This window comes from Melanotaenia boesemani, chromosome 1 (assembly GCF_017639745.1).
Source record: "Melanotaenia boesemani isolate fMelBoe1 chromosome 1, fMelBoe1.pri, whole genome shotgun sequence".
In the NCBI taxonomy this organism is placed as follows: domain Eukaryota; kingdom Metazoa; phylum Chordata; class Actinopteri; order Atheriniformes; family Melanotaeniidae; genus Melanotaenia; species Melanotaenia boesemani.
In genome coordinates, this window is record NC_055682.1 from 10962927 (window position 1) to 10975665 (window position 12739).

General features: G+C 38.6%; 1 protein-coding gene across 14 annotated transcripts in view; it reads right to left on the reverse strand.

Annotated features, from left to right (window-relative positions):
- Positions 1 to 12739, reverse strand: part of neo1a (neogenin 1a) — a 176803-nt gene that overhangs the window by 106058 nt on the left and 58006 nt on the right. For all 14 annotated transcript variants that reach the window (XM_041983981.1, XM_041984034.1, XM_041983967.1 and 11 more), the window contains exon 2: positions 8697 to 9020. In XM_041983981.1, the coding sequence (XP_041839915.1) occupies positions 8697 to 9020 (324 nt within the window). The remainder of the gene's footprint in view (positions 1 to 8696; positions 9021 to 12739) is intronic.

Sequence of the window (12739 nt, forward strand, 5' to 3'; positions counted from 1 at the left end):
AAATAATTGAGCCACATGATGCAGTCTTGAAGTTCCTAATTTTACTGTGGTGTGCATAACATATGTTTTTCTGAACAAACCCTGTCGGCTTTCTTTTACCTTCTACCCTAAAAATACTCTGCATCACTTCCTTCTTTTTCTTCCTGATGCTTTATTGCAGTCGGCATACATCACTTCCTCGATGGTCCGCTGGATATTCCATAAACCGAGACCCTCGGCTTTTGAGTGGACCAGTGTTCAAATTAATCGAACGAATCATAATATCTGTAGAAATTAACCAGAGGCCATTTGAAGGCAAGCCTAAAGGCAGCAGTGTGAACGCGCCATTACACAAAGAACATTTTGAGGGAAAAAATACATTGTTACAGTCAGAACAAAACCTCTGCTTATGGTAATGCTGTTAACTTGTAATTATCTACCACTTTCATTTTGCAGTCACTATGAGAATTACACATATATGGACAGAAGACAAGTGACAAACAGTGGAAAAAATATTAAACACAGAAAAACAATTAATTTTCATCAGTGTAAATTCCCACACAAAAAACACATCAGACACTGAGGTATCTGGAGAGCAGAGATAGCGCCGTCTCAGTCAGCCTCTCCACCTACCCAGAGGACCTAATCAGTCAGCGAATACACGTAAAATGGAAGCTGTCATCTACCTCTATCCCAACAGGCTCCTTGCCGACACTCTTTACCTACTACCATCCTCCAGAGGGAATGAAACAGAATGGATTTATCCCTAACAGTTCCATCCTAAACCAAGATATCCCCATCATATTTTCACAGATGCTGCATTTTTGCCCTCAATTTCTCAGCAACTTTCACATCTTAACAACTGAATCTAACAGCTTCAACACTTCTTTCTTTTTTCTTTCTTACACATGTCTATTACTTTACTTTTTCCTTTATTGTATTCTGAGGATGAATTTTCAATTCCGGCTCAAAATATGATTATCTAAGTGTGTACTGGCAGCAACAGTCTCTCCTTCCGGTTTTATCTGTAGTAGCTTCCATCCCTCCTCACCCAGATGGAAATCTGGGTAATGGAAACCTCTGCAACTCGGGCCCCTGCTTTCTGGTCAGCAATGTTCATCATGACAACTGTCTTGCCACTCAGCAGCATAGCAGCACATAACTGGTCAAGCTTGTACAAGTCATCATGTGCACATCAACATCTATTTCAAATATCTGGACAAAGATATGGATTAATAATGTAGAAATGTTTGGAAACTATTCAAATCTTTTACGTAATTTTTGGATCTACTGGATCTACACAAGATAATACCTCAATCTACGTAGTGATAACAACATACACATGAACTGCAACAAGTATTTAATAAAAAATGTGACAGACAGGTCATTTTATTGTGATTTAAGACATTGAACCTAATTTCTATAGCCCTTGGGCTCCTGTAGCCCTGCACTCTGTCCATCTCTGGGGGGCCGGTGCCTGGCAGAAGCATTGGCAGCCATCCCTGGCCTCCTGGGGTCTGTGTTCCGTGGCCTCCTCCGTGGCTCTGGCTGGAGCCTTCCTCTGCCGCCCTCTGGGCAGATGTGTGGTCGTCTCAGTGGAGGGCTGGCTGGGATACGTGCTCTTGGGGGGCGGCTGGTCTCCTGGGTCCCAGGGCACCCTGGGATGGCTCTAATCTTTGTGATGGCCCGGTCACATTTGCACAATTACTGATCACTACTCATTCCTGTCACTTACTAACCTGTATGCTGAGACAGTCACTTTGCCATCCTGTAGGTTTAATCACCAAAACTAACGTTATGATCAAGTTTTTCTTTGTGTTGCTGATGATTTTGTTGTTGTAATTTAAGACTTTTTTTACAGCTTGTCTGTCTTCTTATAGGCGCTTCTGATGATTGTGATAGTCAGTTTTGTTTTCTTAAAGATGTTGCAGGTGTTTTTTTTTCCTTCAGTTTTCTTTCAGGTGTAGCAACTGCTGTCTGTTTTTTTTGTGCTAAGATTTAACAACTGATGCTGTTACCTTGTGAATTGTGGGAGTTTCTGTAAGAATGAAGAGGTTATTACTGGTACTTTTTTATATCTATTAATATACAGTTTCTCTTTTTATGACTTACAATGCAGTGACTGTAGAACTGCAATATGGATGCAAATATGTATGTGTGTAAAATGAACCAGTGGGTGTGCTGGAGAAGTCAGGAGAGGCGGAGAATTGAAAGGATAATAAAGTGAAAATGGAGGGCTGGGAGTGGTAGCAAAGACAGTAAAGAGAAAGGACAACAGGCTGATTCAGTGAGAGAAATGATACAGAGAGCTAGAGGTAGTTAAACAACAGAAGTAGTGTGTTCACTGGCAGATACACAGAATGAGCAGCAGGAGAACAAGAACGTTTGAGTGTTTAGATGCTATCTGGACTGGATCTCTACAAGCATTAGGAAACTACTTTAATAGCATTTGAAAGGGGTGTCTGTATTATCCAGTAACCCAGTTACTCTGAAACCAGCATTCACATTTAACTTGTACCTAAAACACAGTTGGAAACCAAGACCGACTGAAAATCTTATGTGGATTACTTAGTACAGATAGTGTATTGTGGATATTAAGATTCTAGAGCTTAAGGAGACCAACTTATTTTTTGTTAAATTATTTTAAAAAGTCACTTTTTAAACATGCCCTGCTGCAGATCCAATGGAAAGCGAATTTATCCAATTATTGATTTAAATGCATGTTATAGTCGCTCAGAGTGGGTAGTTGGGGAGACGGTGACACAGCTGCAAGTAATCTTGTTTCATTTTGCTGTGTGGCAGCTGTAGTGTAAAAACTCGCCTGCTGGTAAAAAAAAAAATGACCAAAGCTGATAAATCAATTTCTTTGGCTCCATAACCAAATAAGTACTAAATGTTTTTGTTTAAATGAAAGCTGACTGGGTCAATAAAAAGCTCACGTGTGCATGTAGATCCACCGATTTTAAGTCAAGATAACCAACTTTAATGGTTTCTAAACAGTTCCCATGACTGGCCGTTTCCACTGCCACATGGGGACAGTAATAAAAATATGTTTAAAAAGTAGAAGCCTCTTGGTTTTCTTTTCCCTGTTGTTGGTTTCTGCTTTGACAAGGGAAAGAGTTTGTGGACTAATTGTGAAATGAAGTACTTTAAAATATGTAATCCCATCAAAAGATGTTGTTAAAAGCTATGCTATTGTATAAGCTGTTCATTAGGGCAACGTCTCTGGCACTTTATCCTATTTGTTATTTGAGTCTTAACTTTCAAACTATCAGTAATCGATCAATGTGTTGCTTCAGTTCCACAGGCTATGCATTGTAAGCTGTTTGGAGGACAGAATGCCTCTTTATGTTAAAAAATGATCCTTCCATCTGTGAGCACCGAGGGCTACATAGCCAGAGATGTCCAGGAGAATAAAATTCGGCTTTAATAGAGGAATCCCGATCCAGTTATCTGTCAGATGTAAACCATCAAGTCATTGAGCAGAATTATTTCTCAAACCTAAGATACCAGAAAATAAATGGTCCATGTACTTGTGCTGATACAAATGTAGAAGAAGAAGAAAATCCAACATAACTTTTTAGCATCATTAGCCACAGAACTACTAACAACTAACTCACTGGCTTTCTTTTAATGACCAAATGGTACCTGATAGGGTTAAGCAAAATCTTTGTTTGTAGTCATTTTAAATGCTGTTTAACTTCAAATAAACACTGCTCTAAATATTTGAATTGCAAAGGGCATTTTCAACTACACACTATGCATGTATGCAAATGTATTCTCTTGCAGCTGTTGCATTTTGTTTACCTGACTCAACGAATGCCTGATCATCACGGCAAATGTGCTACATGTCACATTGTATTTCATGGCTGGGCTTGATTAAGATTTGTTTGCTTTCAGTACCAACTAATTCTTTTTTACTTTATTTACCATGACAGACAGTATCCCCACAACGTAGGTGGGATCAGGTGACTAAAATGGCATCAAACTGGGTTGGCAGAAAGACAAAACTTCCTCATTTAGAGTAACTGCTAAACTGCAGATGTTTGCTACCAACTATGGGTAGAAAAATCCTTTTTACACATTCATGAAGACAGATTTGAAAATGATTTCTACTCTGAGATAAAGGGATGATGTCAATCAAGATGGAACGAAAAACACTTTACTGTAAATACCATCGATAATTGAAAACTCACCCGAAAAGGGAGGAAAAAGGGAGTCTAAACATTTCTTCACAAGGAATTCTTGTGGAAAATGGATGTGTCTAATTATGATAAATACATTTATTTCTGTACACTTGACATCTATTTTACAATATGAAAACCCATCCTGAGATTTGAAAATCCAATATATGTAAAGAGAGCAATTTAATAAATCAGGTTTTGTTCAACAACATGTCTGCAAAAACACAACAAAGAAGTGCTATCCACGCAAAAGTGAGGCAATCATCTTGTTTTTTTCATGGTTTCAAGCCAGCATGTCTCTGGGATTGTAACCCCCCTCCAAACAGAAACAGATTAAAATACATTAAAAAAGAAAAAAGAAGAAGGATTAATGAATCTGTCGACACCCCTAAATCTGCCAAAGGCTGCCAGACTCTACCACAGGATGAGCATGCTTAAATGTAAGGTGACACAAATGACACATGAAGACCGTTGTGTCTTTGGTTTACTTCTCTATTTCTATTACTGAGGGGGAGGGTGGGATCTCAGTGAAGCATGATTCCAAAGCAGTGACTAGTGACTTTTACTGAGTTTATATACCACAAGACCCTAAAAAAATCCTTGACGAGCACATAGAAAGTAGAAAAACTACTAAACAAGGCAGACATATTTAAGCAAAGAACTGCCTCATCAATATATGAAGAGGTCAGAGAAAAAAACAAAAAAACAAAGAAACTCCAAGATAGTGGGAAAGACTGAATAAAAATGAATTCTCTATTTTCTCATTTAGGGGTTTCCCTGTTAAGGGGTAGTGAGGTGGGGCTCACCTCAAGCAATTCTTAAAGAGGGCTGAGTTCAAAGCGTACCAGTGAGAGGAGGCAATGGGTGTGTAGGAGCACAGCAGACAGTTAGGATGGGATTTCTCATTACTTGTGTCTCGCTCCGTGTCCCGGCGACCAACGCTGCATGCCGCTCCTCATTCTCTGCCCTATAATTTCTCTCTCTCTTCCTTTCTCTTGGAGAGACACAAACTGAATACATGAGATTGTGCCCCACTAAGCCACGCTCTCCTACTCTCTCATCTAGCTTGTTTGTGTTTCTACAGCATCTGATTGCGCACACACAAGCTAAAACACACAGACTGGATGACAAAGCAAGAGTAAATAGGACACACAAAGCAGACATTAGCATACGCTCAAGAGGGTGACTTTAAAGCTAAACACCATTTGAAATATGTTATTACAATTAAGTCTATATATATATATATATATATATATATATATATATATATATATAGGTACCCTTTAAGGCTCCAATCTATGATATTAATTTTTTTTTTTTTGTTTGTTTGTTTTTTATTGATTAACTGTTGTTCATTAACCAACACATTAAAACATTTCAACTCAAGGAAGAGGACAAGGTAATATATGCAGTGTAACTATCCGATGTGGAGGATATGGCAATATATAGCAGCTCAAATAGCAAACTGAAACCATTTGAATTCCTCAAAATTAATGTAGTTGCCAAAAAAAATGTTGGGCACTCAAAATTACCCACAATGCATCTTGAAAGGTATTGAGCATCGATGGTCACTAGACAGGTCAATATAGACCACAATGCATTGCGGGCAGAAGCTCAACATGGCGCAAGGAGGCGAAAAAATTGAGCTGCGTGAAATTACCTATAAGCAAACAAACAAAGAATAAAATACAACATAAGGAAGAAAAATAAAAATATTTACACACAACTTTGGATTGGATTTGGAATGACATCTTGACGCGGGTTGTGGTTGCCGTGGTGATGGCAGTAGTCACGTGGTTTGTGGCGAGGAAAAAATAGGCAGCTTCATGTCCGAATCACCAAGAGAATGAGTCACTATGTAGTGTGTTATATAGTGCAGCCTTATGTAGTGAACGAGGGGTTTGGGAGTAGGGTGGACATTCGAAGCCTACAGCCTGAGTCTTTTCAGCCATTTAAAAATCTTTAAAATCTTTTTAAAAGTGCATCATGTCCACTATGAAGAGAATGGGATAAACTTTTGAAAAATGTTACAGATTAACTTCACTGAAGGATTTCTGTTGTCATTTTAATATGGTTGTTGTTTTAAATGTGTTGGGATATTTGGGTAAATTGTTGAAAGTTACAAATTGTAAATAAACATCTTGTAGAAAGTATTAAGTACTTGCTTAATGTTAGTTAATAACAATGACAGTTCACCCAGTAAAAATTGGTAAAAAGATCATTTAAAATGGTCATATTTCAGATACAATTAATATAATTTTGGCATAGAGTTCTTAAATTTGGGATGTTCTAGTTTTTCTAGTTTGTATTTAATATTGCAAAAAAAAAAAAAAAGCAATTTCCTTCAGGATTTAATAAAATATTTTTGACATCCTCCACTACACAGTTAATTTTTATAACAATTACATCTACGGGACTTTTTTTGTGAATATAAACATTGTGAAACTACAAGAACCTACAAGAATGTGGTGAAGCTGAAGACTTGCAGTGGTGGTGCTGATGTGTGAAAGTGCAAGTGGAGATTGTTCCTCAAAGAAACAAGCAGCATGTCTCCCAGCAATCAGTCCCGGGTATATGTCAAATATGCTCTTCGCCACGCCAGCCATCCGTGACTCATTTCGCCATTACATCTCAGAGGTCACACCCACACCGCCCCTGCCTTCACCATCATTCCAGGGTCTGACGGCAGCCTAATGGGTTGCTCTCACTACACTGCAATTAACCTTTTTATTGGCCACCTGCCAGCAAGGTGAAGATACATCAGTGTAAGAGTGTATATGTGTGTAACAGAACCATAAACGCAACAGCCTGAAGTGTATTACAACACTTGAGCATGTGAACAATAGTTGAAGGCTTTAAGCTATGATTCTCAATGTGAAAAGCTAGTCAGCGTAAATAGTTGTGTGTGCACCAATGAGAACTGACAGATTTCACCTGCTTCTCAATTTCTCAAATAGAAATTGATTGAATCCAACATCCCATCATGGTTGACCCAGGCATGTCCCACTGGCTGCAGTGCTGTCTGATAGCAAAACATATCTTGGAACATGTACTCAACATGTCCCTTCTGCATTACATGTCAGTGGAGAGGGCAGGTAAGATAAAATAAGCATATATAAAACATCTAAAATTCATCACCAGTGTCTTATAAATATATAAATTGGAACGTTAAACAGGTTTAATTCATTCATTAATTTTTTTAAAGTGCATATGGATGTTTTTGTACATGTGTCTGAATAAAATGGATCCTTGTTTTGAGAAGAGGTTGTCTGAGAAAATACATGGGTGTCTAAATCAATATAATTCATTATCAAATAAGCTAAACAAAATGCAGATGATGTTAAAGTCCTTGCGAGAAATTGCTTCAAATTCTCCCAAGAATTATGTGCTGTGTCCGCCCACTGTTCTTGGCATGGGAAAGTAACAAAGTCTGGTTTCCGATTATTTCATAGAGCTTGGCACACCTCAGGACTAATCACTGACAAGAGGCAACACTCTAATATAAACTGCTGTATTTTTCTGTGAAGCTTCTCTTGCTAAAGAGTCACAATTGTCCTTTTTAAAAACTTAAGTAATGTGCATTTATCTGCTGTGTATGACCTTCACACTAATACAATAATAACCACCCTACAAAGCAGACTGACAATTACTCCATTTGTAGTATGAATGAATCTGTGCAGCTGGATGCAGAAAACACAAAATGACCTTTACAGTGAACATTTTAAATATATTTTCATTCCCTTCTCTGTGCATCTGATGCCAACACAGTACCTTGTTATTTTAAAAAGCAAAAAACTCAATGAAAGGACAGGAATCATGCTCATATTGTAACTTCACGCAATTCAGTATCTCTGAGGCTTACAATGTACTATCCCATTGTCAACAACAGGCTTCTCTCGGGTGTCTTAAAAACCTGGCAGAGCAAGGCTGAGCAGGAAGCTCACAGTAAATGCATTCTGGGGCTCCTCCAGCTCCAAATTGAATTTCGGGGCATGACTTGACTCAAAACAACTAATAATCCCACGTCACTTACTGTACACAAGCTGAACAAGGTCATAGTGTAGGACAGGTAATAAAAAAAAAGAAAAGAGAAAAAGCAAGACCCTTTTACAAGCACTTATCCATCGAGAAAATGCTTTCAGGTTCCAGTAAGATAAAGAAATTTATCAACGAGGAGGAATAAAATTAAATAGCTGAATTGCATAAAGACAAAAAAAAACTAATAGGGAAAAGCTGCCAAACAACCATTTTTATATGTTTTATACTGATTTAGCAAAAATTCAGTATAAAAAATAATAAAAATTGTCACAGAAACTGACAGCTGTAAAATATCTAATATATCCGTCCTCTTTCAAACTTATGTTTACCCACCTTAAATGCATTTAAATCCACTTATGAACCAATCTTTTACCAAATATATATGTTTCTAATCAATCTCAGTCCACCCTATACACAAATATTGATCAGTCGGCAAAGCAAATTTGAAGCAAGTATGTTCCCATAATCCCACTGGATTCATCTAGAAAGCCTTACCTGCTACAGAAAGACGTGCTGTGCGGCTGGAAATGGATCCAAGGTTTTCAATACTGGCAACACACTGATAGGTACCCTCGTCCGGCTTGTTGTGCTTGGAGTGGACCACGTGGGTGAATAACAGCGAGCCATCGGGAAGTATGCGTCGCCTCTCATCAGAAGCCAGGCTCATGAAAGTGCCGTCTTTTTTCCACTCAATTCGTGCCGGTGTGGCTGCGTCGGTGTGTGCCGAGCAGTTGAGCAATGCGCCATTGCCCCGGATGGCCAGTGTGTCCTGGGGCTCCACCATAAACCAGAAGGGGCTGAAGGGGTATGCTGCTGAACCTGAATAGATAGAGATAGATAAATACTTTATTGATGCCGGGCGAAATCTGGGAACTCAGCAGCATACAAAAACAATACAGACAATCAACATAAATAATAACAAATTGAAAAAAAAGTGAAAATAAAGTGGATTGAGATAGTGACTTAGATAAGAAAATAAGTATGTATATAAATAAGTAAACGCAATAAGTACACAATATAAACAAGTCATGATGAAACTGACACACGTGACAACATAAGACACAGGGTCAGAGGTGAGAGAAAAGAAGGGTGAAAAAGGAGCTGGTTGTCCTCCAAATATAATTTGTAAAGACAAAGAGCAGAAGAAGTAAACGCTGAGCAATGATGAGCAGTAAGTAAAATTCTTGTTAATATCCAACAGCTGATCCATTCTACTATTATTAGACTCTATTACTGGATCCAAGTGTAATGAACTACAATAACAAATCAGTGCAAATTTCTTTAAGACATCTCTGCATTCAACAAAGCTGCCTTTTCAGATCTATCTTGTCAAGTGACTGTAGATCACACCTCCTAAGACGTCACCAACACAAATGGCATATTTTGGTACACACTCCGCAAATGAAAGGACACTGTATGTGTCCAAGTGCCGCAAGCACTCCATGAAATTTTCCTGAAGCAAAACAATTTTTTGTTCATTGCATCTTTTCAGCCAAACCCAAAGCTTCCAAAAGCCTTTTTATTATGAAACCACAGGCCCCACTGGAGTTGGGTAAGAGGAACTGACAAATTTAACCCAGTCTAGCCTCCCTGGCAAGTTAATATCACGTCTTGCTTTATTATAAGTACAGAGTACGGCGAAAGAGTAAACACTCTGGAACGCTGCTGCCATTTCCTTTCCTCGAGCACAAATGGCAACACTGGGTCGACATTGCCAAAATTAGAGTAAGTGCCATTGCTTTGCATTTGTCCTCATTCATTATTCAAGCAATCCCACCCTAAGAGTCACAAAGTGGTATTGTTTAGATAAATAACACCAATTATCAGTTCTGCAGGGATGGGATACAGAAAGAAAAATTATTAAGAGGTTATGAAGATGTTTAAATAATGCAACACATGCAGTGAAATAAGTGGCTGGGTGTTAAATGTGGTTTAAAATATGCCTGCTCTCTTCTTAGAAAATGTCATGTCTCAAGGGGCGACATACAGCAGAAAGAAGAGGAAGACAGAAAATGAGGGAACAGGGAGAGCGAAAGAGAAAGAGCCAGTTGTTAGGCTATTTCACTACGAGGTGGTAATTTCTCTACCTTGTGTCCCTAGTGTAAGATCCACAGAAAGAAGCAGTGTGTGGTGCATTACGGTGGCGATATGGCTGCTTGTCCTCAGTGCACTTAGTTCTCATGAAAGCACAATCACAGCAAAATGGAGCAGAAAGTGGCCGAATTAACAATAATATTGGCCACTTTCGCATTAGGGAATAAATAGGAGACAACATAGTGTTTCAACTAAGCTGCGCTATCATCTCAACACTAATAAAGGGATAGAAAAGGCTAGAATTATAAAAAGAAAAGTACACTCATGTATAAATAAACAGTGAAGGACCTTGTCCATTCTGACTGAATTAAGGTCAAACTGATTGGCAGGCTCTTGGAAAAAACAGTGGGTCCGTCTTAATTCTAGAGCTGATATACTGTAGTTCCATTCTACTTGAAGTATGTCCAGCCACAGATGCAAGAAAAGCTAAATATCAGGATGGTAGCCTTTATTACGTCTATTGAAATCTAGCCCATTCGCAATCAGCTCAACATGCATTAAAATATTTCTTTCAGCAATAAGTGAGTGACTTTAAATAATAAAAAAGTGAGCACCTTATTTCAGAAAATAAATTCAGAATAGGCTTGTGTACATTTGGGGCGAGATCTGACAACACCAGCTAATGTATCTCACTGATGTTGTATATGACAGATGGAGAGAGACTAAAGTGGAGTAAGAATGGGGGAAATTCTTCATTCCTGCAGACCAGAGGGACCATGGCACATTTAATCAACTCTGCTTTACGCTGCAGGAATTGTGGGTGTGTTGGTTGGGCAGAGCATCTCCGCCCAGACTTGGCTCCTTTCCAGTCATAGGACCATCTTCAGCCACTCTCTATGGGAGGAGAAAAACTGAAAGGCCTTTAAGGTCCCACAGCATCCTATCAGAGGGGAAACAGCTGCCTTTTGCAGCTTTTTATCCTCATCACAGAAACAGTAGGGGAGGGCTTAGCTTCAGCTCTACTGTCGAACAAAATGGCGAACCATATGCTTCAAGTCGCAAATATAGCATCCACTGTCAACAGAGCGGGCAATAAAAAACGAGTATAAACCAGGAGCAAGAAAGAATGATGGTGGGCTGCCTGCTTTTTCACAGTTTCCAAATTATTTCCTCCAAGAACCATTTCCCACAAAACTCAACAGATACCATCAATATATGTCAAACTGCAGGCAGATAAGCGCACACAAACAAACACACACATACATTTGGAAGCAGACAAGAAAGCAAAACAGCAATGCAGTTGGTAGCGATCAAAGTTCTGTCACACGTGGAAGTTACCACAGTGTAATCAATGATGGACTCTATTATTTACAGACTAAACAAATGTTTTGATGACAAGTGACATCAGCAACAAAACATGGTTGCTTGTTTTTTTTTTTACTTTATCTTAACTCTAATGCATCACAGTTTTTGGAGCATTTGCACTAAATAGCAATAATAAAAAAGCCTCACACAATAGCCTTAATATAAACACACAGCACTATAGGTTGGAGAGTGAAAACAATACCCCCTCCTCTTTAATGCGACTAAAATAAACCAGTCAAGGAAATGCTCATTATTGTTTTAAACAGCCTCAGATTATTTTTAGAAAAATGTAATATATGAGAGCAGGCATCAAAATTCATATATTTCACCAGTCTGTTGGGAATAACAGAATCCTAATATCAATACAGGCTTCAGAACTTCAGCTGAAAGCAGTTTTATGAAAGTAAGATACAAGAGAAACATGTCTACGGCTGATATTGAAAGGTTAACCAGCCAAGACTGTCTCTCCCATACAAGAGTGAGAAAAGATCAGCAGGCGGGTTAAATGAGCCGGATAAGGCCAGCATCTCTGCAGGAGGCAAGAGTGTCTTTCTGCAGCTTTTGACTGGCATCACTAACGCAGACTAAAGACAGGCTCCAGCTTTTATCTCAGTGTTGAGGAAAGCTTTACTTCTGCAACTAACAAGTAGGGCTCAGTTAAAAGAAATCTATTTATCCATTTTAATCAATTCAAATTAAATAAATCCTAAATCGATTCATAAAACTTGGAGATCGATTATTTTATATGTCCTCAATTCCGGTAACGTCACCCTACTCTTTTGTGACTTACCAAGGCTCGGCAAAATTGTAGCATATATACTGGTTTCCTGTGTCACCTCAGTCCAAAATCAGTTTCTCTTGCTGAGATATTGTCAAATTCAGATGTTTTCATTCACCAGTGTGGATTACATACACATACAACAAAGTCTTTTGCAGCATATAGCAGCTCATGCTAATGAGTGCCGTCACGTTCAACAACAGGAAGTGATATCACCATGCATGTAGTTTAAAATAATAGAATAGAATAAATCCAAAGTAGTTATTTAAGTCACATTTCCTCTAGAACAGGTTTACGCTTCGTCCTTTTATCAAACAGTCTGAAGCTATTTATCTGGTTTACATGACGGCATATCATAGCT